The following is a 26,290-nucleotide window of genomic DNA, read 5'->3' on the forward strand; positions in this document are numbered from 1 at the left end:
TTGAGGAAATTTATTAGCTTTTAATGTTTTGGAAACTTTTTACTCTAATTATACTTTGATTATTTGTTGTTATAATTATTTCTATTCGTGATTATTTGTAGAAAGATGAAGAAAATAGGCTATGTTGTCTTTTCATTTTTTTTATCATTTTCATTTCTATTTTATTAAATTAATGAACATCTATTTTCTGTATGTTGGGAGAGATATAACATAAATGACATTTCTAGAGTTGGGTGATTTTTGGTAGTTGGTTGCATTTAATGAAGGGAAAAGAGAAAAACTAGATGGAAAATCACGTGCAAATCAGGTGGATCGGGTAAAATGGACTAAATAGCTCCATGTGAGTTGCCAGCGCATAAAAAAGGGTCTCACATTGGTTGACTCAATTTTTCCGCTTGACAAATCGGTCACAACCACTTAATTGTAAATTTTAACAAGTATATACACTCAATTGAAAATATTTTCTGGCTAGACACCACAATCAAAAAATGAAAAGTTCATACACTAAAATTATCATTTTCTCTTATATGAATGAAAAGCAAAATTTGCCCAAATTTTCATGAACCTATAAAAGTAATTGCAAACTCAGTCTTGCTTGAAATGCTATATCAAGAATCAATATAAAATTTGACATTCAAAAAGTAAATATAAATGTGTAATTTCATAATTGCTAAAATCATGTCTGAGTAAAAATGATTGGATACAAAAGTTCCCTATTTTCTGCATTTTGATGTATATGTTATACCTAAAATAACCTTATCCAGCTTCATTGTCCATTTTTTCCAAAATAAAACAATAAAAAATTGATGATGAAGCTGCCACATAACCTATACTCTATAATATAGTTAGAAAAATATTCAAAAAAACACAAAATTCAAAGTCTTCAAGCTTGGTTTTGGCTTGAAGGAGGCTGAGTCAAGTTCATTTCAAATTGTTTCTATTATTGTTGTAGTTCATGTTGTAATGGCTGCTGCTGAACTTTGGGGTTAGCTGTCATGGGGCTTGGTTGTGGTTGTTTTGTCTTCCTTCTAACATTGCACTTTTTCCTTGTTCCCTCTGTTGTTGCACCCTTCCCACTAACAAAATTTACCTTTACTAAACCCAACATCTACACATAAAGACATAGCAATCCCATCATTATTTAAAAATAATCATCCTCAAACATTATTTGACATTCAAGAAATGTAAAATCACCTTAGCATAGATATTTCCAGTTTTTGAGGAACTCCTTACAACGTATCCTTTATTGGTTTGTTATTTTTCCTTTCCTTAAAACAAAATTTGCCATGGCTGCACTTTGCTGTCTTGTGCTTGGTGGATATGGTCTTTGATTTGCTTGGGGTTAAGGATGCTTTCTTGGCCTTCTAACGGTTCTTTGCAAATAAAACGTGAAAATTTTCATTTCAAACTTACAATAACACAAATTTTTTAAAAACAAATCAACAATTAGCAACATATTACTGATTTTGGATTCTAAGAGCAGGGGGTTTTTCAATTCTTGGACGTGCTCTTCTATCATGGGCATATTCTAGTCAGTTTTGGCACCTCATCAACATTCCTTTTCTACTCTAAGTTAAGTTTTTTGAACCAAAATGTTGTTTATATGCTAACTTCATTATTGTTTTCTTTTGCCTCCCTAGTTTCTTCATGTATTCTGATTGCCATATAATTGCCTCATTAATTGCACGCATATGTCTATAAAATTCAATGGTGTCAAACCATGTCAGCATGTGACCTCATACATTTCCTTTTTCAAATATTCATCAGCATAATCAAGCAAATTCCCCCTCATGTAATGTATACATGCATTGGTATGAGAGCATGTCATGCCTAACAGCTGCCATGCTTTGTGTGAACATTCTTTTTTTTTTTTTTTTTTTTTTTTTTTTGCAATTAAGATAACATGTTCTTTTCCCCCAACCTGTACTTGGAACTTATTACCATCAGAGGGTCTTGGGACACATCAAGAAGTACCAAGTTTCCTCAATTCTATCTTCTTTAGTATTTTTTTTTTGCCAACTCGTGGATCTTTAAACAAAATCTCCAAAAACCACCTCCAACTCTCCTCTTTCTCCCTTTCAACTACTACCCAAGCAACTAGAAACATATGATTATTCCTATTTTGCAACTACACTCAATAATTGGCCCCACTCCAACATTATCTTCAAAAAGCAGCCATCCACAAATAAGCATGGCCTACATCCAGCCTTAAATCCCTTTCTCAAAGCTGAAAAGCTTATATATAACCTTTTAAAAATATTTGGACCCCTACTATTTTCAACATCACATTACAGTATGAATGTACACTCTATATCAACCCTCCTCAACTCAGTTATATATGACCTAAGTTTTGCATAATGTTCTTCAATTGATCTAATTAGCTTAGCCATGGCTTTTGCCCTTGTTCTATAGCATATTTGCCTATTAACCTTCATTGCGTACTTTTGATTCATGTCATTAATCATCTTGTCAATCTCATAATTAGGATCAAGCCTGATGTTGTTTAAAAGTTCAAGTCTAAAAAATCAGTTGTATCTTACCTATTTGTCATATACCTGAACTAATTGTGTTTCACTTAGTATGATCTAATAACCTATGACTTATCCCTCCCTCTAGTTTGCATATATTCTCCATTTACATCCAACTTGACACCTACAATCAACATTCTTCTCTCCACTCTTCCTCCACTTTACATTAAAACCATTGAAAAGTGCAAACTTCTTCACACCCAATGTGATTTCATACTTGCTTGCAAAGACCACACCAATAGCAAATTTTAACAATTTGTTATCACACATATACATTTCTCTTCCTTCTAATTTTCTTCCTTACTTGCATATCACCCTCCTTACTACTGTAGGTGCTTGAATGTGGCACATCATACCCCTCTTGTTCATCTTCATCTTCTTCTCCTCTCACTTCTCCTTCACCTACAGTTCATACTGTGACACTAGGTCTTTGGTGTATTACCCCATACACCATCTAATCCCAATCCAAATCTATTATCAATAACTGAAGTTTTCAACGTCGACTTGTTCTCCTTGGCAATCCTACATTCCTCATTTTTATCAGACAGAGCAATTGAACTGGCCTCAGTTTCATCATCTTTTGTATCTGGTCCCACAACACAGTGCTCCATCTTAACAACAACACACTCTTCATCTTAAAAAATCCTATGTTCTTGTGTTTCTTCTTTTTCTTCATCTACAATATGCTTTTCATTCATGTCTTCATTAATGCCATGTCCATCTGTATCTTCTTCCTCTTCATCCACCTTCCTCTTCATCCATAACTAAGCCATCTGTGTTAACCTCAACGCACCTTACTTCTTCAACATCACCATCATTCTATGTTTCTTCAACATCACCATTTCCTATGTTTCTTCTTCTTCTTCTTTATCTACTAGCAGGCCCTCTCTTTCCATTATAGCCATAAGTTAATCAAAATCATCAACAAAGTTTTTGTGTTCAAAGTTCTTATTTTTTTCAAGCTTGATGTCACTCTCAATATATACCTGCAGAAAATTGAACTCCCCTCTTTCAAATATTATTTTGATATCCTCATATGTATACAAATATCAAGTCCTCTTCAATCCCCCTAAGCTTAAGGTAACCTATTTTCTATACTTTACCATATCCAAACTCTCTTATGGTATTTGTAATATCCTAGTATGACATTTTCTTCAAAGAACTCTAAGTATCCAATTCTTGCAAAACCTTTCCACCCATGTAGTTTATCAACTTCTCATTGTCCATTTTACCTCGAACCTATATCTCAATAGGGAACCTGTTAATTACCACAGCCATTTAGTGTTTTATTTTAACCATATTAACTCATCCCAACATTACAACTAATAATATATTACCCAAATCAAAACAACAATTGCCATATACTAAAACCCAAAAGGAATCTCTATTCATTACAATGAAAGACAACATTACATTAAATAACTTATTATTATAGTGTATGTACTTATCTTTCTTATTAAAATATTCCTCCTAAATAATATTTTTAGTAAAATATTCTCCACTATCTACTGCACATATTATTTAAACTAATAATAAAACTCTAATATCTATAAAACAAATAACTCTTTTTGTGCACTTCACAACTAACCGAAAAGAGAGGAATGCAAAAATATTCATAGCATTTGGCACTTACCAGTCATTCTCATCCTTCTTCCGTGGTGCCATCTACAGTTCCTTTCAATTATAAATCAAGCAACTTCTTCAAAATAAATCAAGCAATGCAATCGAAATTAGTCGTGGTATAGAGAGAGATTTAGCTCAGGGATCGATTTTGGGGAAAGATTATCTAAATCGACATGATTTGGAATTTTCCCCTCTAGGGATTTTGGGGAAAGGGTAAAGCGATCGCGGGTTATTTTTATTTTAGGGTTTTTCTTTTCGTAAGTCAAACAGTGTATTTTGAAATTGGGTTAATTGGTTGGTTAGTTAACCCTTGTGTTAGTGTCTGGGGCCCACATATCTATTGTTTATTGTTTTTTTAGACCCTGATTTTAAATTAGAGTTAATTAGTGCAAACCTTTTAGAATTGGGGTGTTCAAGGGGTTAAGTCAAAATAGGATGCAATTGATGCGTTTATAGATAGAGTTTTTTAAATGAATTACTCATTTATTTAATTATGCTATTAGACGATAAGTCTTCCTTTCCTATTTCAAATGAAAAACAATTATAATAAATTATCTATTTAGTATGTGTCATTTATGTTAATTGTTAATATACGTATTAAATTTTTTATAAATTATAATATTAATGTTACTTCTCATTATTTTTTTTTCATAGCTGTTATTCTGAAAATCATACCAAATCGATCTAATCAAGAATCAGACTGTGGTCCATCCAGATTGATAAGAAAATCGGCAATTTTAAATATCGACATGAAGGAGTAAATCGGCTAAAAACCAAAGAATCAGATCACTAAAGATTGGTTCGATTTAAATTCTCGATTTCTCAAAAAATATGGGCTTTTTTAAAATTTGGGCTTCTCAAAAATGGAGTCCACTGATTTTTTAGTTTTTGGACCTCTTTATTTCTAAACCCAATATTTTTAATTAAAACAATTAAATTGCCTAATTTAAAGCTAAATGTGAAAAATAATATTATATTTTATGGTTAATAATTTTTTTAATATTAAATTTAGTCATTTTTATTCTTTTTGTTTAAAATTATTTATTAATTTTTTTTATTCGTTTTATAAAAGTCAAATTTGAAACTGTTTTTATTTGATACCAAAGTTTTTTTTTAACATATATTTTCAATTTTATTTTGTAAATATATTTTAAAATATAATATATATATAAATCAAGTTGAACTGTATTGAATTCGGTCGAACCCTCCTGTTAAGTGAACCCTTACTTTCACCGGTTTATTGACCACTCCAATTCTTAGAACACTGGTTTAATGCTGTAAGAATTTTGGTTATGCCAATTTGAATAACTGAGACAAAAGATAAAAAAACAAAACTATTCAACTTAACAATATAGCAGGGTTTTACTACGGTAAAAAAATCCGATAATTCTCTATTGATACAGAAGTCTATTTTTATGACATGTATTATACACACTTACCATAGTAGGTTACAAAGATTTTGTTTTGTTTTTTTTTTTATATATATTTATAAAGATATATTAACTACAAAACATAGTTTTTGATTTACATAAATTAAAGCTTATGAAATTCATAGTGTATAGAGTTCTTCCATAATTCTTATTCAATAAATGCTAAAATTATAAAATTTTATATATACATAAAATAATATTTTATTTATGAAAATTATAAAAAGGATTAGCATAAGAATAAGGCTTTCAATTTAAATTTAAAATCCATAAACTTGCCTAATTAGACATTTTAAATTAAATAAAAATTAAAATAAATATTTTCATCAATAAATATATAATATGGATTTTTTAAAGAAATATAGATGAATTAAGAATTAAAAAAACTAAAATTAACTAAACTACAAATTAAAAGTAACAAAGTAATATTTATATTCCTTTATTTTACAGTTAAACATTGTAAATTAAATAAAGATTAAGTAAAAAAAAATACAATAATATATACAATATAAAACTTTGACCTGTAATAATTGTAAGAATCAATTTAGTAAAAAAAAAATTACATCCTTATGAATTTCTTAATAGTAATGACATTTTTTTTTTGCTTGATTAACTAATATACATTTTTAAATCAAATAGATGTGACATAAAATTTGATTATTTAAGATGGATCGATAAATTTTAATTTTAGATAATTATTTTTTTCTATAATTATACTGAAATAGTATTTTATATTCAAATTAAAAGAATTACATTAAATAGCTTATTTATAACCTACTTTGTAGATTACAAGTCACTTAATAAATTTTCAATCTAACGGTTTACATTTAAGTATTTCAAATTTAATGGTGAAAAAAAGATTATGTATCAATAAAGAAATTTTGAATTACGTATCAAAGTCTTACCTATATAACAAATAATATAAGATAATTTAACATTTCAAAAAGAAAAAACTAAATACTTATTATTTTTAGCATATTTATTCACAATAAGAAAATTCTTATACATGCACTTATCTCTTTCAATAATTAGATGAATTTATTAAAGACACATTCAATTAATATTTTAGTATTATTAAATATGCATTATATATTTTAAATATACTTTTTTTGTCAAACTAAAAAGCAATTTTATTAAAATTTAGTACGTGTTAATAAGTTGAATAATTTGTTTGATATGAGTCCGTTGGCTTTGCGCTTATTAGAAGTGTCTTGGGAAAGATGGACAAACCTATTTAGTCCAAAAAGAAAGGGATGAGAATAAAAAGAGTTTAGGAGGGAGAAAAGCAAAGATGAAAAGAACAAGAGTGATAGGTGTTATTTTTATAGTATTTTTAATATAGTTCTTATTAGGATTTTTGGTATTTTTAATTACTTTAATTAGCTTTTATTTAATTTTATTTATGTTTTTGTTCAAAACTTCCTTGAATCATATTTCACTTGATCTTGAGAAATTTTGTAGCATTTTTTATAGAAAACCAGCCAAAAATGCAGAAAAAATAGTACCCAAGCCGTGCCAGATAGCACACCCGTGTTGAAGACCATATTTTGCATTGGGCCGAGAATGTCATTTCCAGCCCATACCGCTTGCATGGACCCCGCATGAGATGTTTTTCTGATATACCAATTAAGTTTAAATCCTATTTAGACGCTGGGAGAATTCTAATGGGGAAGAAATACAAAGCCTAAACAGTTTCCTATCTCAAAAAGATTTTTTACTTAATAAAGATTCACTTTCCTAAACGAACAAGAAGATATTCTAGAAAGTTTATATAAATAGAGAGACTAGTCATAGTCAAAGGGAGTCATTCATTGTATATTCCATCTCTTGTTCTATTATTTTCTCATAGTTCTCTTTCTCTCCAAAACTTCAAGCATTCAAGATTTGTGTCAAGATTCAAGGAAACCGTCCACGTTATTTGTTGCCTAGTTTTTATCTCTAAACTCTTAATATTGTTTTTATTTTTCATTATTCACATTGATTATGTTTCAAGTTTAATTGAGTTTTATTTGATTACTATGTCAAACTAAATTCTCATATTAGGGATTTGATGTAGTGTAATTTCTTTTCCAATTTATAATATTAGATTTGCTTTTCTTTGTTCAAAGTATAATTTATTATTGAACTTAATACTTCAAAGCAGAGTTTCTCCCCTCGATCGATTTATTTCATTAATCATTACCAGGAGAAGGGTTTTTGATATGAAAAAGGTAATAAATTACATGAGAATAATAACTTGATGCGGAAGCTATATGGTTTGACTCATGGGGTTTTCATAAGTTAATGACATTAGGTTATAAATTCACAAAACAAACCATAAAACTTAATGATTTAATTTATGTTTGATTGCGCTATTGGAAGATAGGTAATTAAACCAGATTAAAATAACTAACAATACATCGGGAGAGCTTGTCAGTGATTTTAGGATTGTTTCTCCTACTTGAATAATTAAAATTAATTATCAAACTAATAAAATAAATTGGATAGAATTAAGTGAAGTCAAAATCTCTAGTAGTTTTTAATCTTTGGTTTCTTTTAATCAAAAATTGCGCTGCTTGATTTTTTTTTATTATTTTTTATTTGTTGAATTTAATTTCTTAAAATAATTTTCCTAAATTGCCATTTAAATAATAGTAGGTTAACATAATTTTGTTGCTTGGTACACAGTCCTCGCAGAAACGATACTCTACTCACCTCTTTATTACTTGTTGTGATTTCGTACACTTGCGAAAATCACTGTCAAAGAGACAAATATAAGAAATTAGAGGATTAGAAAAGAAAGGAGAATACAAAGTGATTTTGACTCTGATTAAGCAATTCAATTTGTTTATATAGATTCACGTGTTCTTTACGTCATTGGTTTTCCATATTGAAGGGATCCTAAGAGTGCCCTCTAAGTAAGAAGAACCTTCTAGAAAACTATACAAAAATCTAAAAACGTTTTAAATATGTGCAATGTTTACAATTTATGGATTTTGTGTCCAAGTAACCTTCTTCGCATTGTCTTTCTAATAATCTAATAAAAATTTCACTTAAGTAAATATCATTTCCTACTTCAAAATAAATAAATTAAAACGAATAATCAGTTTTTCTTTTTTTTTTTTTTCCAAATTTGCTTTTGATTTATGAAAAAAAAATTATAAATCTAAAATTTCAATTAACATATATATATATATATATATATATATATATATATATATATATATATATATATATATATATATATATATATTTTATTAAAAGTTTTAAATCATAATATTTTATGGCATTTATATCTAATATTTTTAATCAATTATCTTTAAAATGAAATTAATTTTATATATTTTCATATGAGATTATATAATTATAAAGTATTTGATAATATTATTCTTAATATTTATACAAATCTCGGTGTCATATTATACATCTGATTTTCTTTTTCTTTTTTTTTTTTTTTTTTTTGAATGAAGCATAAATTTAGAATTATACATGTGCAAGAAAAATAAAATTATTTAAAAAAATAAAAAAAGTAATTTATAAAAGACTCTTTTAATAGGTAATCAATTTTATAATAAAAAAGTGTCACTTGAATAGAATTATGTACCCATACAGAATTGTTAAGTCTGTACAGTAGTACAAGCCTCGATATTGATCGGTTATATTAATTGATTGATTATATTAAACTTGAATATTTAAAATATAACATAGTATAATTTTTATTATTTTTATATTCTTTCTATATTAAATATAGATCATATTTAATATATTATATAATTTCTTATTTTATCAAATCAAATCTTTATATTTTTATGATAATTAATATATACATTTGTTTAGTATATAATTGTCACGACCCGATTCCATGGGCCGGACCGGCACTAGGGCCCAGGTAAGCTTAAGGCCTCCGAAGCTCGTGGTAAGCCTGAAACGCTAAAAATTTACTATCTCACTATAATTTTAAACATTCAGCCCATATTTATAGGAAAATAAACCTCAAGATTTTATTTATATCTCGGCCCAAATTTATTAGCTACCACATTCCACAGTTCGGGCCCAATTAACAATACATTACATTTTTAATATGGGCTCACGGAATAATTTCTTTTATGATAATACACGACTAAATGTAAGTAAATTCTACAACTGCGGAGTCACTAACTATTTGGTATACATAGCTTTTTATACATATAATTACATAGTAAAATAATTATGAAACTGGGAAAATTTTCTTCTAGCCCTGCGGCAAAAGAACATAACTTAACCGAATTAAAGAGAAACTTACTTCCTGAAAAATTAAACAAGATATGTGAGCCTTCTAAGAAGTAATACATATTGCACAACACACGCATTCACACAAATGAATAAATATATCAATCTAGTCATCCGACTAGTTATATGCTCACGCAGTCAGTCACACAAATGGCATATCACCAGCACCCACAATCATTAACATCTTCATGTAATCACATCACGTGAAAATTAGTCAGTGGCGTCACCGAAACCCCGATAAGCCGTCCTCCCACATGGCTCATCCACTCACATGTGCACCAGGGAGCCGATCCCCCATACTGGCCGACCGGTCTAACCCTCACTTGACCGGCCCTCTCATTTTTTTTCCATTCTCTCTCTTTTTTATACATATACATACCAACAGGAGGCAACTCGGTGGTCTCCATCCAATCTAGATCATCAGGCGCACACAACAGGAGGCCACCCTGCGGGCTGCGATCAAATCTAGACTATCAGGTGCGCAACAACGAGAGGCCATCCTGTGGTTAACGGTAACGGTAACGGTAGGTGCACACGGGGGCGCCGATCTCCCATTTACCCGGCTAAGGATCCATATAACGGTAACGGTATATAACGGTAACTGTAATCATGATCCATATAACGGTAACGGTCTCACAAACCCATGGTGACCCACTTCATCCCAATTCCACACAAACAAAACATAGCATTATCACAACACAATTAATCAAACATTGCAATCAAATGTAGACATATTAATCAATTAAACATCGTAATACAATGCACAATTAAACATTCAAAATCAATGCAAATAAATAAATAAATAGTATTAACAATAAACAACGATAACAAAATAAATAACAATAATAACAAAAAAAATAATGAAAATAATTCAATGAATAATAAAGATAATAAATAATCAGGGCACTCTATTTATTATGTATTAAGTTATAAAATTAGTCTAATTAAACTTATTAATTATGTCATTAATTAAAACTAGTCTAGGTTCTATTGAAATTTCGACAGCACCTCCCCTAAAATTTGACTAAACCACAATTCAACAATATAATATCTAAGCCCATTCGTTGGGCAATTCAAATCAACTCATCCCATCCGCCATAACCTTATTTATCAATCATTCGATCAATCAATTCAGACAACCCATCCGTCGGGCAATCAATCCAACCAACCCATCCGCTTCAAGCTACATATATCATCCATCACACTCACATATATACACTTAATAATTCCAAATCAACTAATTAACAATTTATATTAACCTCCAAGCATGATTCAATGATATTATTAATTACCCTATAACTATATACTTGTCTAAGCCTTAGATTATAACTTCTCCTAACAATATTTATTAAAACTCCTAGATTAGCTTACATCAATATTAGTTAGGAATTCTTATCTCAATATTAAACCTCCTAATTATAATTATGGTTCATGTAATTTATTTGACAATGTTCTAAACGAATTTGCAATTACATTATTCTAAAATCCTAAACCAATTAACTAATCATATTCGCTATCGCAATTACCGCACATTAACCAATCTAATTTATTTACAAAAGACTATAGATGTCTATATATATATTTAAGCTATTCCAATAACCTAATTTCTTATTATTCAATTTAATCTATTTAATTACTCAATTAAATTCATTAATCAATTAATTCTTTATATACAAAAATTGAGAATTGGATCTTAGAACGTACCAATTGAGAATCGGGCGACGATTCCGTGATCAGCGTGAAGAGAAGAGAATTCTGTCTCTCGGGGCCTCGCCGGAGTGTCGCCGATCGGTCGTCGGACCGCCGCCACCAGCCGCCGTGCACGGTGGCCGGAAAGTTGTTCTTGCCCAGAATCACGCACTTCATACACTTTTAGAATCAAAATTTCACCAAGAACTCAAATCCATGCTCCAATTGTTGAGTCTATGGTCCATTTGGTCCAAACCAACGCCGATCGAAGCTTAATGCCGCCATCAATGGTGGTTTCACCACCGGAGCCCAATCGTCGGAACCAAGGGATGGAAAACACGCGCAAGACCAAGAGGAGTCGATCGAAGGTCCTCTCGCCGGCTGTATCTGCCCGAAACGGCGAGAATCCCCGGAGAAGAGAAATCGGAGGGCAGCGTCACTTCGAGCATGATTCCTTTCGTTTCCGGTGTCTACTGCGTGAACGGAGACCATAGGTGGGTTCCTATCGTCGAGCACTTGCAGTTTGGGTGCTTGGTTGTCGGAATCTGTGGTCGATGGCCGGAAAACGCAGTGAATAAGGGAGGAGGAGGCTGTCGCGCGACTAGAGAAGAAGAAGGAGAAGAGAGGAAGAAAAAAGAAATTATGTCGGTTTCTAGATCATTCTGGTTCAATTCGAACTGGTTTAGTCTGATTCAACGATTTGGCTTGATTTTTGCTCGGTTTGCAGGTTTTTCACTTGGTTTTCAGGTTATTCGTGTGGTTTTCGAAAAATCAATTTGAATTTCGGGTCCGGTTCGATTTATTTTGATTAATTTAGTTAGATTCCATAACATTTCTCCATTTTACTCCATAACAATAAAAACAATAATAATAATGATACTTGATTTTTGGATAATTAATTCATATAATAATCACACATATATAAATATATTCTATAATGGATTAGTAATTGGAGTTTTATATTATTTCCTAAAAAATTTTTAAGTGTTCTCAAATCGAAGATTCTGATAATATATTTTTGGGCTTGGGCCTAGCTGGCAAATTTGGGCTCGAATCGAGACTGTATTGTAACGTCCCATTTTTCTATTGAATCAAGTCATTGCTTAGAGTCGAGTCGGGCTGACCCAAAACCCGGTTCGAGCCATTAGAGTCCAGAGTGGGGTAGAATGGGATGTAACGGAAATAAGGAAAAGAAGTGGACTTACTTGAAGGAAGCAAAAAGATCAAAGTATAAGGATTAGGACTTGCTTGCACTAAAATATAAAGTTGAGGTATTAAGTTGTACCATTTTGACACTTGAGGTACCATTTGGTAATTTTACACACAAAATCATGATATTTTTGGAGTCTACCCGAGACTTCCATTTCACTTTCCCATTTTTCATCTTTATCTTCTTCATCTCCTTCATCATCTTCATCTCCTTCATCTACTTCCTTTACCTTACTTTCCCTTCCTTTCTCCATCAATTTTCATGGGATTCAAGCATTAATTCAACTTCTATTTTATCCAAGTAAGTAGAATTTCTTGAAGCTCTATGTTATTCAACCTCTAATTTAGTTATATTGTAGATGTTTCATCAAAGTTCTTATGTATAGGAGAGGGGAGCTCAAAGGTAGAAGAAATAGGAAGCTTAAGAAGAGCTCAAGATTTTTGGAGTGAAGGTGTGCTATCTCTTTGAGTTTAATTAATTTCCTTGCATGAGAATTTGTGTGGTGTGTTGATAATGAGAAAATATGTTGCTTAATGTTGAGTAAGAAGACTGAAAATGGAGAAAAAGCATGAGATGAAATGAATAAATGAAGTAGATATTGAGTTCATGCTGAAACAGGTTTTGCTGGAAAAGTAACCAGTAACTTCACCATGATTTTGACCCTATTTAATGATGGAATTAGGAAGTGGTCGAGAAGAGTTATTTGTTCCTCTATGTGTTAGCTTTCAATGGGTTTTTGAATCACCCAAATCGGAGTTGTAAATTGAGAGATATGACCAAAATATTACAGACTGCGCAGGTTGGAAAACACGACGCGCGCTCGCGAATTTCATGTCGAGCTCACAAATTTGACCTGTGAACTCTCTGACTCTCATTTTGTGCTTCTCGCGCTCGCGAATTTCATTGCGCGCTCGCGAATCGCGAATCTCACCTGTAAACTCACTGACCCTCATATTTGCTTCTCACGCTCGCGACTTTGCATGGCGTGCTCGCGACTTGTGTTCTGATACTCTTTTGGACATCATTTTCTATGCAATTGTATTCTTTTGCTCAACTTGTATGCCTCCAATCATTTTAAAACAAAAAGACAACATGAGAACATGTATCAAAACAACATGCAAGCATGCAAATGATGTGAAATGAGGTAAACAATATGGTGTATGAAGTTATGAATTCTATGCAATTGTATTCCTTTGCTCAACTTGTATGCCTTCAATCGTTTTAAAACAAAAAGGCAAGATGAACACATGTATAAACACAAAATGCAAGCATGCAAATGAAATGAAACTAACATGATGCAAATGATGTGAAACTAACATGACACAAGTTGCCCGCTTGGCGAGGCTATCAGCATACAGGTAAGCAGTATGGTTTATGAAATTATGAAGCAGTTAATATGCTTTTGTTCAATATATTGACATACCAATAATACGCTCCATTGAGGTTAGGTAGAAACCACTTAGATAAGGCTACGTCGCGACATAGGATAGCAGATCTGCGCCCCATACAGTTTGGTACTCCGGCTACAGGCCGTTGAGTGGATATGATTATATAATGGCCATAGCAACCCAGTCATACAGTATTCATCCAGTTTCATACAGTTTTTCTTATCACTTTGGTTTCACTATAACCTTATGGAGCTATACAGTTATATTGACTACAAATTGCATAATCATACAGTATAATGAGCAGCAAGTATGATAATGAAAGTATCATGATATGTGTGCTTACATTCCATATGTGAGTACATGTTTATTTCTACATATGTATGTGCTTATATGTTTCTTTATTCGTTGTGATATTCACTGAGTTTTAATAAAAGTTGCAGAATTCATACAGCATAAAGAACATCAGGTAAGATCATGAAAGTATAATGCTATATATGCTTACAAGTTTATTTATTTAATTCTTAAGGAGCCATACAGTTATGAGATGTTATTAATCATAACTTATATGATGTGACTAAAAGTGCATAAGTCTACAACATAATGAACAGCAAGTAAGACAATGAAAATATATTGTTATGTATTCTTACATGTTTATTGATTTCATTCATACAACATAATGAACAGCAAGTAAGACAATGAAAATATACTGTTATGTATTCTTACATGTTTATTGATTTCATTCATACAACATAATGAACAGCAAGTAAGACAATGAAAATATATTGTTATGTATTCTTACATGTTTATTGATTTCATTCATACAGCATAATGAACAGCAGGTAAGATCATGATAGTATCATGATATGTGTGATTAAAGGTTCATGTAAAGGAGTTATGAGATAATTAGAATTTAATTTATGTTATGAATTAGAAGTTTATTCTTCACTATAAAGATACATTTATGTTGAAATTTAATGATTCTAAGATTATCAATGATTTTATGAAATGTGTAGTTTAAGTAAGTTGTCATCGCACTTTGTTAAGTATGTGAATTATGAGCACCACTGAGTTTTATACTCAGTGCATCGATTTTTATCACGCGTAGGTTGAAGATCGTGGTTGCTACTTGAAGACTTGAAGAGTACTATCAAAGCAAAAGTGACTAATTTGGGAGTAGTAGATTGAGAGTTATATAATTAAGAATTATAGCATGTATAATTATTACATTTGTTAGAGCTTATGTGATTGGAAATATAAGTGAAGCATGTAATTATTTTGGTGTAAGTAGTTGGAGATAAGAATAATACTTATGAAATGATTGAATATGAAATATTTTACAATAGTTGGTATGATTAGTTCATGAAGACTTGATATAGATCATGAATGTAATTAATTGCTGGATATTAAATGCTATTGAGGATTCATACAGTTATGACTATATATATATAAAGTGTTATTGTGTTATGATGATTAGTTAGAGATATTGGAAGTTTGGAGTTTAATTGGGAGTGTTTTGTATTCATATTTAGCATACAGGATGATATCAGCATGACAGGACATGAGTTCAACCAGATTGTAGCATCTCGGCTTGGTTCATTCGGGTTAACGGGTGGACCGAGAAGGGATGTTACATGTATTCTATTCACAGCCCACAAAGTCAAAATTTTTCATTTTTAATTTAATAAAAATTCAAAGGTTTCAAAAATAAAAATTCGGGGTGTTTCAATAATATAATTTTTATTTTAATTTAATAAAATTTAGATTTAAATAAAAAATTAATATAATAAATCAAAATTAAATTATCTTTAAATTTGTAACTAATAAAATTAAAATATGTACTTTATTTGCATTGCACTTCACAAACTTGTATAAATAGGAGTATAGACTTTTGGAAATGAAATAAATTCTAAGACACTTTCGGTGATAATTGAGTGCGTCTTAGAACTTGTATTTTCCGTTTAGATATCAAAATAGTGATAATTGAGTGTTTAGATTTCTTTTTTTGTTTTTTAATTTAGTATCTCCTGATGAAGTGGATAGCTGGATTGTCTAATAGGATAAAGTGAATCCCACGTTTACCTACATGTCTGCTTACGTGGCTTAACAATTAATCTATGTAAGCAGTCCAACGGGACAAAGAGGGTTAAAAGCATCAATCTTTCCCATTTCATCTTCCAATTTCTTCACATAATCATTACGCTTTAATAATCTCAAGCTAGCATCTTTAATCTTAGATGCCTCTTAAAGATACTTACTGCCTCTTTAAGATACTTACTGATTGTTTTTGGGATATAAACCAAGCTCAAATCCAAACTTAGATAAACACGCTAATATTGCCTAGATAAATACGCGAATTAACAGTAGAGAGAGAAAATGACTCGTCTAGATATATGTTTATATATAGATGAGGCAAGAAATAAATTCAGATTAGACACGTACCTAAACTTAGGTCCCACTTTATCCTATTAGACAATCTAATTGTCCACTTCATCAAGAGACATTAAATTGAAAAATATTGCAAATTTAGATATTTAATTGTCACTATTTTCTGTTTGGACACTAAAATAAAAAATAAAAAAAAAACATAAATTCAAGCACCAAAAATAACATTATCCGAATTTATTATCTGTCTCACCTATTTCTCTCTCTAATCTTCTCTTTCTATCTCTTTCCCTTTCTGTTTTTTAGTATTTTTAGCAATGGTAATAGTCTCCTATTTCCAATATCACTAAATTTTCAAAATTTAGATTTTCTTTAATTTTGCGCTTACAGCCAACATCACGAGTTAAAAGTAATTTTTAATGTAAATGAATGTAGTTTGGCTCTTGGCAAAGCATACTCAATCCGATTCGTTGCATTTAGTTTGAAAATGATGATCAATTATTGAGGATTCTTTATGTTGTGTAGTTGTAATTGGTACTCTAATGGGCTGAAAAGAGATTTGTTGGCATTCTATATGTAAGGATGGATGCTTCCAAGGACCAATTAAAGGGTCAGGAGGTCCAATGAATCAAATCAGTTGAAGAAAAAAAAAAACTGAAGAGAAAGTAAAATTTGATACCCCTCTCCCCAAGTTCATCCCAAAAATTATTCAAACTATTTTTTTTTTTTTTATAAAGTTGCAACTTTAATTTCCATATTTGAGAAAGAAATATTTATGAATTTGTTAATATGTGGACTTGAATCCCATATTTTTTACTGTCAAATTTGCCTAGATCCAGTTTATGTATCTAGTCACGTATCAAATCAATAAAAATAAGATTTTTTAAAAGTTGTATTTTATCTTTTTTTTTTCTCGATGAATGGTAAAAATACTCTTATAGATAAAGTTATATATCGGGTCTAGATAAATCATTTTTCATTTTTTAATTCATTAGGGGGGTTGAATGAATTGAAATAATACAATAGATTATAACAGGGTTAGCACTTCTCTTAACTCACCAAATTGATGAAAACTATTGTAGTCAAAAGGACTAAAACTCAATATCTTTTACTAGTGGAAAAATCAATCATGCCACACTTGATTTTCATTCTCCATTTATTTTCCTAGACTATTGACCAATATATATAAATGAGTCAACAAATTATCAAATTGTTCAAGTTATATATATATGTGTGTATATATGAAAGGGGAGTGGTTTTTTTATTGGTTAAATAGGAAATCCTTAATTCTTACATATTGAATCAGTATGTGATGCTTCTTCAAAAAATTATGACAATTTACAAAGGCTTGTTAACTAATAAAATCTAGTACACATATATACTTTTTACAATCGATATGAGATTTCACATTATTAAATAATTTGGTCACCTTGAATGACAAAATATAAAAATTATGTGAATTTAATTATTCCTTACCAGTAAAATAAAAAAAAATTCATGAAAAAAAAAAAAAAAAAAAAAAACAGAGCTGCTTGTAGAATACATGTAATGTGAAAGTGGACTTTATTAGTACCCTGTTCGGTGGAGGTACAACTAACGCATGTGAAAAATGGAAAATGAAGTTGCCTTTGACCATTATTACTCTCGTTAGGTATGCTATTCTTAGGTAGTCTCCAAGTTGGCTTCCGGGTCCGCGAAACGGTCAAACTTCTAAGAAAAAACGGGCTTATAGTAATATTTTAAGCGCGGATTTTACATCAATTTCAAATGCAGAAATATTTTAAGTTTTTATAATTATTATATATATTCAATCCCTCCCATAATTTGTTTTCTGATTTGACTTGCACATAATTGAATATATCTTTCTGCTGATATCTATAAAAATTAAATGATTAATATTAAATTATTCTCAAAATTAATCAAATATTTAATTAAATATAATTTTATTGAAAAATTAAAATTGATTTGTTAATTTTATTTATATCAAGATTTAATTAATGATAATATATTAGTTTGACTATTATATTTATGACAAAAAAGCATATTAAATAAGTGTAAAATAATAAATTTCAAATATTATTTACTTTTAAAATAAGAAATAGAAGAACAATTTCAAATCGGATGAAAAGGAAATAGGATAAATATTATGAGATGAAGATAGTACATGTTAGTCCAGTCCAAGTAATTTCTAATTTTTAATTGGATAATTGAAAAACATTGACGTTATTGACTTTATTATTTTTATTCGTAAAATTTATAAGTGAGGGCTTGCTACAATGCCTTTGACGAGGAAAAGTAAGGAAATTAAAAAAAAAATACTATTTTTTATAAAATATTAGAAAATTTTACAAAATATTAAAATTTAGATTTATTTCTTTGTAATTCAGCAATTTTATAAAAAAAATAACCACTTTCTTACAAAATATTTGGAAATATTACAAAATATTAATGAGAAGATCTGTGATTTTGTAACATGATCAATTTTGACACCTCTAATATGACCTACATAAAAAATACACACACACACACATTAGTAATGTATTTTTCAATAATGATAATAATTTTAAGAATTTAACTAGTTATATTGAAATAAGAATTTAGGTAATTTTTTATTTTGTCTGTGATTTATTATAAATGATTGTTTATTTATTTGAAATATTAGTGTATTATATTTATTCATAGTGTGTTCTAAGCGTGTGAATGTCCTAATTTTTTTAAAAATTATCATATTACGTTTCCATATCTCGTGTGCACTATCCGTGCAACCTAACTTCTGGTATATGAGACTACCCCATACACCAAGCTAATCAATCAAGATTTTTTTTTATTACCTAGAAGAAATGAAGTGTTTTTCTTAATTTTTTTGTTTTTTTTTATTAATGAATGATTAGGAAAAAAAAAGAAGGAACTAAAATTTTTTTCGGAAAAAACTTATGTTACCTTTTTTTTTTTGGATATAAAAGAAAAATAAAATTAATAGAGAAAAGAAAATGCAGAGAGTAAAGAGTTAAGATTAGAAATCAATTCTTCCGATCATCAATTTTCGTCAAAGCATAACTTTAAACAGGAGGGAGAGTTTATTAGATTAAAAAACATATGAACAGAGAACAAAAAAAATAAATAAACTTGGTCAATTCATTGAATACAGACATTTTTCGGAACTAAATTTTAAGAAAAAAATAAGAAGGGATTAAAATTTTTTGGAAAAAAAATTATGTTACTTTTTTTATATAAAAGAAAAATAAAATTAATTGGATATAAAAGAAAAATAAAATTAATTTTTCTCTACAAAATTTTTATTATTTTCCTTTTAATTTGAAGAGAAAATTATTGGAATTCTTTTTCCTTATATTCCTTTTTTATTTCCAAATAAAATAATTTTTGCTTATTAATATTAGTTTAATTTTCTTTTCTTTTTTTCTCTGATATTATCTAAAAATATAAAACAACTTGCTATCGTTACAACTTATCTTCTTACAATTATATTAAATAATTATTTTCCTTCGATTTACAATTTGAGCGACTTACACTTGACTATCATTTAAGATAAATTTTTCTGTTTTTATATATTATATACTTGACTATAATTTAAGATAGATTTCTTTGCTTTCATATATTATATATAGACTTAAATGCTTGCCTCTACATGTGCATGGAACATCTGTACATCAAATAATAATAAAAAAATGTAAACGTTAATAATATTATTATTATTTTTGGTAATATATTATTTTATTTTAAGTGAAATAGATTGTCTTTTTTAATATTTCAAATGCTATTTTAGTAGCAAGCAGTCAGCAGTTGACTGGTCTCCTCAACAACCTCTTTTCTTTGATTTCATATCTCTACTGCCTATATATATTAGTATTTATAATTCAATTCATTACTCGTAGCAAGTGTTTCAAATGGCAGGTCAGGTCCCAGCTCAGCTCGAGCCATGGTGCGACCTAAATAACAAGGTGGTCCTAATCACCGGCGCTTCCTCTGGTATCGGCCGAGATATGTGCCTTGGCATAGCCAAATCCGGCTGCCGGATTCTCACCGCTGCTCGCCGGGTCGATCGTCTCAAGTCTCTATGTGAAGAAATCAATCAGCTCCCTTCATCGGCGAATGTCGAGCCTTCTACTGCCCCCCGTGCTGTTGCGGTGGAGCTTGACATCTCCGCCGATGGGGTCACCATTGATAAGTCCGTACAGACGGCCTGGGACGCTTTTGGGAGAATCGATGCTCTGGTTAATAATGCTGGTGTTAGAGGTATTTTTCAGCTTCTGTTTGGATGACAAGAAATTTTCATAATTTTTATAAAAATTTTAACCGGTGTCGTTTTCAGGTACTGTGAAAACTCCACTGGATTTGTCTGAAGAGGAGTGGAATCAAGTTCACAGAACGAATTTGACAGGGACTTGGTTGGTGTCTAAGTCTGTTTGTAAACGTATGCGAGACGGGAAACAAGGAGGGTCTATCATCAATATTTCTTCCATTGCTGGTCTTGATCGTGGTCAATTACCTGGAGGTCTTGCTTATACTACTTCAAAGACAGGAATAAACGCCATGACAAAGGTAGTTTTGCTTTCACCATTAATGGTATCTTTTACTTTCGTGTCTCTTTGTGATTTGATTAAATGGGTTTTGAAAGTTAATAACTATCAATCCAATGCCTGATGTTCTGGTTCTGGGTCCAATGAAGGTTCTTATTTATAAATTTAATAGTACTCTCACCTACGTTTCAACTGAAGTTCTTTTTGGCTCACATGCTTGTGGATTTTCACATTCTTAGATTAAGGTCGAAGGTCTAATTGCTCGGTTAATTTCAAGTTAGCCCAATTGATCTTCATTTCTTTAATCATTCGCTATCCTCGTCCTTTTCCTTGCATCTGTCAAGCACATTTTTGAAAAGTTGGAACCTCCAGTCTTTTTCTGTGTTGGTTAGTTTATGCAGTTGTGTTCTAGGACAGTTGTTATTTCTCATAACACTGATTAAATTTCTCATGTTATTTGTAATTGTGGCTTTGGCTTCCAGTTTGTGCTTATTAGCATGTACTCAGATTGGTACCAGTCTTCGATTATTCCATTTCTCTGTCCATTTCATTTGCTGTCAATGTTTTCTATCTTTCTTGTCAACTTATATCATGTTATAATCCACGAAAATTGAATGATAATAACCTAGTTGAATATGAATTTGAAATACATAAAAATGCTGCTTCAAGATATAGTTGAAGCATGTTTTTGTCGTCCTCATCTTCAAACCCATTAATTTATACAGGTTGAATTAAAAGCTCAAACTTTGGTTGCGGAATTTGTATTTGAGAATCATGAGTTTTTAGAAAGGGGAAAATGACAGTGATTTTAATCTCAGGTCATGGCTCTAGAATTGGGAGTGCACAAAATCAGAGTGAACTCAATATCACCTGGACTGTTCAAATCAGAGATCACAGAGGGTCTTATCCAAAAAGATTGGCTAACTAATGTTACTAATAGAACTGTTCCTTTAAGAACAAGTGGCACCACAGATCCGGCACTAACTTCGCTTGTACAATACTTGATCCATGACTCTTCACAATATGTCTCTGGAAATATGTTCATTGTGGATGCAGGGGTAACTCTACCAGGTGTTCCTATATTCTCTTCCCTTTAATCAATGTAGTATAAGGTCAGGATTCTGATCCAATTTTGTTTCAGTTTCTTCAGATGACCTTTCTGCATTCTGTTGTTTGCATAATTCTGGAATGTAATAATTAGTTTAGTCATGTTGTAAGGGAAATTTCCATCGTAATAATTAGAGATGTGAAATCTAAAACATTCAAGCTCAAGCTTTCTTTATTCGATCTGTGAATTTTTAATCTGCCATTGTGTTCTCATTTTCAACATCTGCCATTTACCTTTCTGTTTTGCTGAATGAAGTATTCTTTGAAATGGAATAACTATTACTTTATGTAAAATCTATGTTTTTTATTTGAAAAATAAACTATTTAACCAAATCTTGAAGTTATCAACTTAAATAAAATAGTTATTTTACATTTGAATTGGAACCCAGATTACGAATTATTATTTAATGAGATTAGCTATTTCCTTCCTATTTCAAAAGAGGCCTTGGTACCCTTTACCGATTAAAAAAAGAACAATGACCAAGCTGCCAAAACATTCTTGAAAAGAAGTAAAGAACCATGGATCAAAATAGCAACTGTTAAACACATAAATTCACCTTGAATTTATAATTTAATCTTGTGGTATTTTGAATTTTGTAGATGACCTATTATGCACCTTAATTTTTTAATTTTGATAATATTGCATACTTTTCGACACTAATCAATAATTTTTAAGATTTTTGACTTCTATCTGTAAAATATCGACTTGACATATACTTAGCATGATTTTTGAAATAATAATTTTCATAAATTTTAATTTTTTAATAAGTATTTAATTACTCTAATTTTGCAAGTTAAAGTGTTCAATAAAATAAATTTACAAATTAAAGTATTTAATAGGTGTAATTTTTTAAATTTGAAATATTTGATGGGTTAAAATAAAAGTTAAGAGTACCATAGAGTTCAAGTAACAAAATTCAAGTAACAAAACTAGGTAAATTTATGTATTCGGCCAAATAGCAGCATCTTCTACTTCGAGCCCATTTGACAAATTGCGATTTTTTCTGTCAAAATATGCTATTGCATCAAAATGTTACTTGCAACAATAGTTCCAGATAGGCTTTTCATCATCGGAAATCTTAGCCAATATTTTCCGTTTCAATTTTTGATGTATTCTCTCAACACAACATAAATTAAATAATTTACACTTTTTGTACAGATTCATTTTGCCAATTTCATATTATGAGCAGTTCCAACAAAAGATTAAACTAATGATGAACACAATGTTTAAATTCTCAAACTTGGTTATCATCCTTCACAGATTTACTTTATATAATACATAATTCTATTCAGCCCTCTTTGGAGTCTATATCATGTCGGTTTCATGCTTAACATCGCAGTACATTGAAAAAAATTGAAAAGAGAATGCTTTAATTTTCAATGACCCTTGACATCGCAGTACATTCAACAAGAAAACATTATCTCAAGGTACAGAGACAGAAAGAGAGTGACAGATCAACAAAGCAACGTCTTACGATATGAATTACCTTTATCCTAAACAATGATTCAAGAAGCTTCAAGTTAAGAGTCTCTAGACCTTTTGAAATTTCATTTTCATGCACAGAAGTACTCTTCAACTTCAGTCTTGTTTACCATCTACTACAACTTGTCCTGAAGCAGGCACCTGTGCTGCACCGGGTTCACCTTCTGCCCCCACCTGCTAAAACATGAGAAAATTCAATTTCATTTACCAACCAAAGCAGCATTGAAAAAGAGAACTAAAAATGTAATGCATCGGGTTAAGAGCCAGATTAACAATCAAGGGAACAACATAAAATGGTAATAATATAAACATCATAAAATGATAATGAGTTAAACAATTTCCCCAGAAAGGCCATATAAAATACCAACTGTATCATAAAATCATTTAAACTCGATTTGCAATAGTTTTGGTTTCTAGGGGGGAAAGATATAATTAACATAGGTATCTCCTAAAAAATACACAACAGTTGTAGTTTTGTTCGACGTAATTAAATGTAATGGAATATGTTGAAATGACTATCCAATTCACAATGACTAAACAGTCCATGCATTACATAAGGAAAATTAAATCGTATATTCAAAGCATTATATAAATTGGCTACATTGAATTTACCACCGGTCTGCAATCTTAGAATTAAAGTTTGAAGGCATGTTCACTTGTAGTATAGCAAAAAGTAGAGAACAAATTAACTTTCTAAGATTTGAAAATTGTTTTCCATAGTACGAATATGCCTAAGGTTTGTTATTTATCTATATGTAAAGAAAAGGGAACACTTCCTGGTTTCAAACCCATCTGCTTCACATTATATTATTACTCTTATGTGGGACAACCCTATAAGTATGACCTAAGACAATCAAAATTTGTTATCTATTAACTAATTTTAGAGTTAGATAGCTACTTCATTCCAGTTTTACATTCCTATTGCTAATAACAGATTTTGAGTCAAAAATTAGAAAGAATTCTCATAATGAATAATAGATATTTTCCCATATCATTTCATGGCCTAAAGTTGATTTTGGGAAAAATTTCAAAATATAAGTTTTTCTAAGATCAGTATTAATTAACATCAAAGTTCCTTATTTCTATATTATAATATTGCAACAATTCAAGGACTACTATAATCAAACTTCAAAATTGTGTCACTCGACTGCAATCAAATTTTAGAAAAGTTCAGAGCTATACTGGATTAACAATTCTAAGACATTCACACAATAATTCTATGAAAACTAAATCCTGCAATTTCATATTCATATTTTCATTTCCCATACATTACAATCAGTAATTTAGAAATAATTTCAAAAAAAACCCATCAAACTCTTTTCATCCAACATTGTAAACTGTATATGAGGTTTCAAGATTAAAATCCTCTGAGAACAAACCATTTAAAGAACATTCTATCTGTCTCTGCAACTGTCCATTCCACAACCAATCCAAACACAAATCAATTTACAACAAAAACAAAATAAGCCACCATCTCACACTAAATGATTATACATTTCTTTCAATAATACTGCTATTTAAGTATGATACTTTTTTTTTTTTTTTTTTTTGAATTGAAACCCAAGAATAGGAAAATCGATAGACTTTCACTTACTTTACCAGAGCTGTCTTTCTTGGGCAAGGGTTTGTACGGACAAGCCGCAGGAGCTCTATCTGGTTTTCTGTATTCCCATCCAAACAGGGCATAGATTTTTCCCTGAAAAAGAAATTACAATAAATACAAAACCAGTTGGGTTCTATTTTCATTTAAAATTAGAAGGGAAATTTGGGGGAGAAATTGAAATCCGTCTGTTTTTACCAGAAGATAATCGAAGAGAAGAGGCAATATGTTGACGATTGGAACAAGGAACAGAGGCAACAAGCAAGCTATGCAAACCTAGTTCAACGCATAACACAGATCAAATTCGATTAACTTGGGGAAGAAAATACTTAAAAATCAAACAGAAAAAAAAAAAAAAAGAAAAAGAAAAGGATCATGAGGAAGAAATTACCATCTTTGATAGTTTGATTGTATGATTGTAGATTAACTGGATAAATCTCTTTCTTGAAATTTCAGTGCTCTTTCTTAAATTTGCATTTATTTATTTGGATGGATTCAATAATGTGGCAGCGTTTGTCTGTTGGGCCGGTGAAATTCCTAAATTGCCACTTTTAAGCTTAATCTAGTCGAGGGGGATCTTGCCTGTGTGGCAGCATCATTAACAATATTTAGTATTGGAGTACGGAATGGAATAGAATGGGAAATAACATTCCTATTCTCGTGTTTAATGTACACTATGAAATTTAAATTTAAATTTCATTCATTGTTTGGTTGATTGAATAATGGAAGAAAAAGAAACAGTAAATTAGTGAAAGTCTAAAATTATAATACACCTTACATGTATTATGAATAAACCATCGGACACACGGATAGTCTAAATACGTGATGTCGCATCCTATGGTAAATACATCATATTAACATTTATATTCTTATAATTCATATTTTAAACTTTACTTATCAACTTAGCATACTCAAATTACACTTTAAAACTCATATAAAATAAATCCAACTGCTTATGTATACATAACTAAACATATATACCATCTGCAGGGGAAGCTTACAAAAACTCTCAATTACATAAAAATTCATATGTCCTCTATACAATCTCCATCACTTAATCATAAATA

General features: G+C 30.3%; 2 protein-coding genes and 1 long non-coding RNA gene across 4 annotated transcripts; 1 reads left to right on the plus strand and 2 right to left on the minus strand.

Moving 5' to 3' along the window:
- Positions 1 to 714: 714 nt before the first annotated feature.
- Positions 715 to 4,376, minus strand: LOC149498240 (uncharacterized). Its single transcript, XR_016319780.1, has 3 exons — positions 4,162 to 4,376; positions 1,195 to 1,373; positions 715 to 1,108 (listed from the first exon to the last, which is right to left on the minus strand). It is a non-coding gene; the product is annotated as an uncharacterized LOC149498240 (long non-coding RNA).
- A 15,985-nt stretch (positions 4,377 to 20,361) lies between these two features.
- Positions 20,362 to 22,342, plus strand: LOC105647186 (uncharacterized). Its single transcript, XM_012233188.3, has 3 exons — positions 20,362 to 20,749; positions 20,826 to 21,055; positions 21,852 to 22,342. Exons 1-3 carry the CDS (start codon positions 20,401 to 20,403, stop codon positions 22,128 to 22,130), a joined length of 858 nt encoding a protein of 285 aa, XP_012088578.2. The 5' UTR covers positions 20,362 to 20,400; the 3' UTR covers positions 22,131 to 22,342.
- Positions 22,343 to 23,484: 1,142 nt separating this feature from the next.
- On the minus strand, positions 23,485 to 25,770 carry LOC105647187 (uncharacterized). Of its 2 annotated transcripts, none has more exons than XM_012233189.4 (4): positions 25,615 to 25,770; positions 25,422 to 25,499; positions 25,218 to 25,319; positions 23,485 to 23,800 (listed from the first exon to the last, which is right to left on the minus strand). In XM_012233189.4, the coding sequence occupies exons 1-4, from the start codon at positions 25,615 to 25,617 to the stop codon at positions 23,720 to 23,722; spliced, it is 264 nt and encodes an 87-aa protein (XP_012088579.1). In that variant the 5' UTR covers positions 25,618 to 25,770; the 3' UTR covers positions 23,485 to 23,719. The 2 variants fall into 2 exon arrangements, with proteins under 2 accessions (XP_012088579.1, XP_012088580.1); XM_012233190.4 differs by having other exon boundaries at positions 23,485 to 23,797; positions 25,615 to 25,769.
- Between the last annotated feature and the right edge of the window lie 520 nt (positions 25,771 to 26,290).

This window comes from Jatropha curcas, chromosome 2 (assembly GCF_041381405.1).
Source record: "Jatropha curcas cultivar XTBG-Jc1 chromosome 2, XTBG_Jcur_1.0, whole genome shotgun sequence".
Taxonomy (NCBI): domain Eukaryota; kingdom Viridiplantae; phylum Streptophyta; class Magnoliopsida; order Malpighiales; family Euphorbiaceae; genus Jatropha; species Jatropha curcas.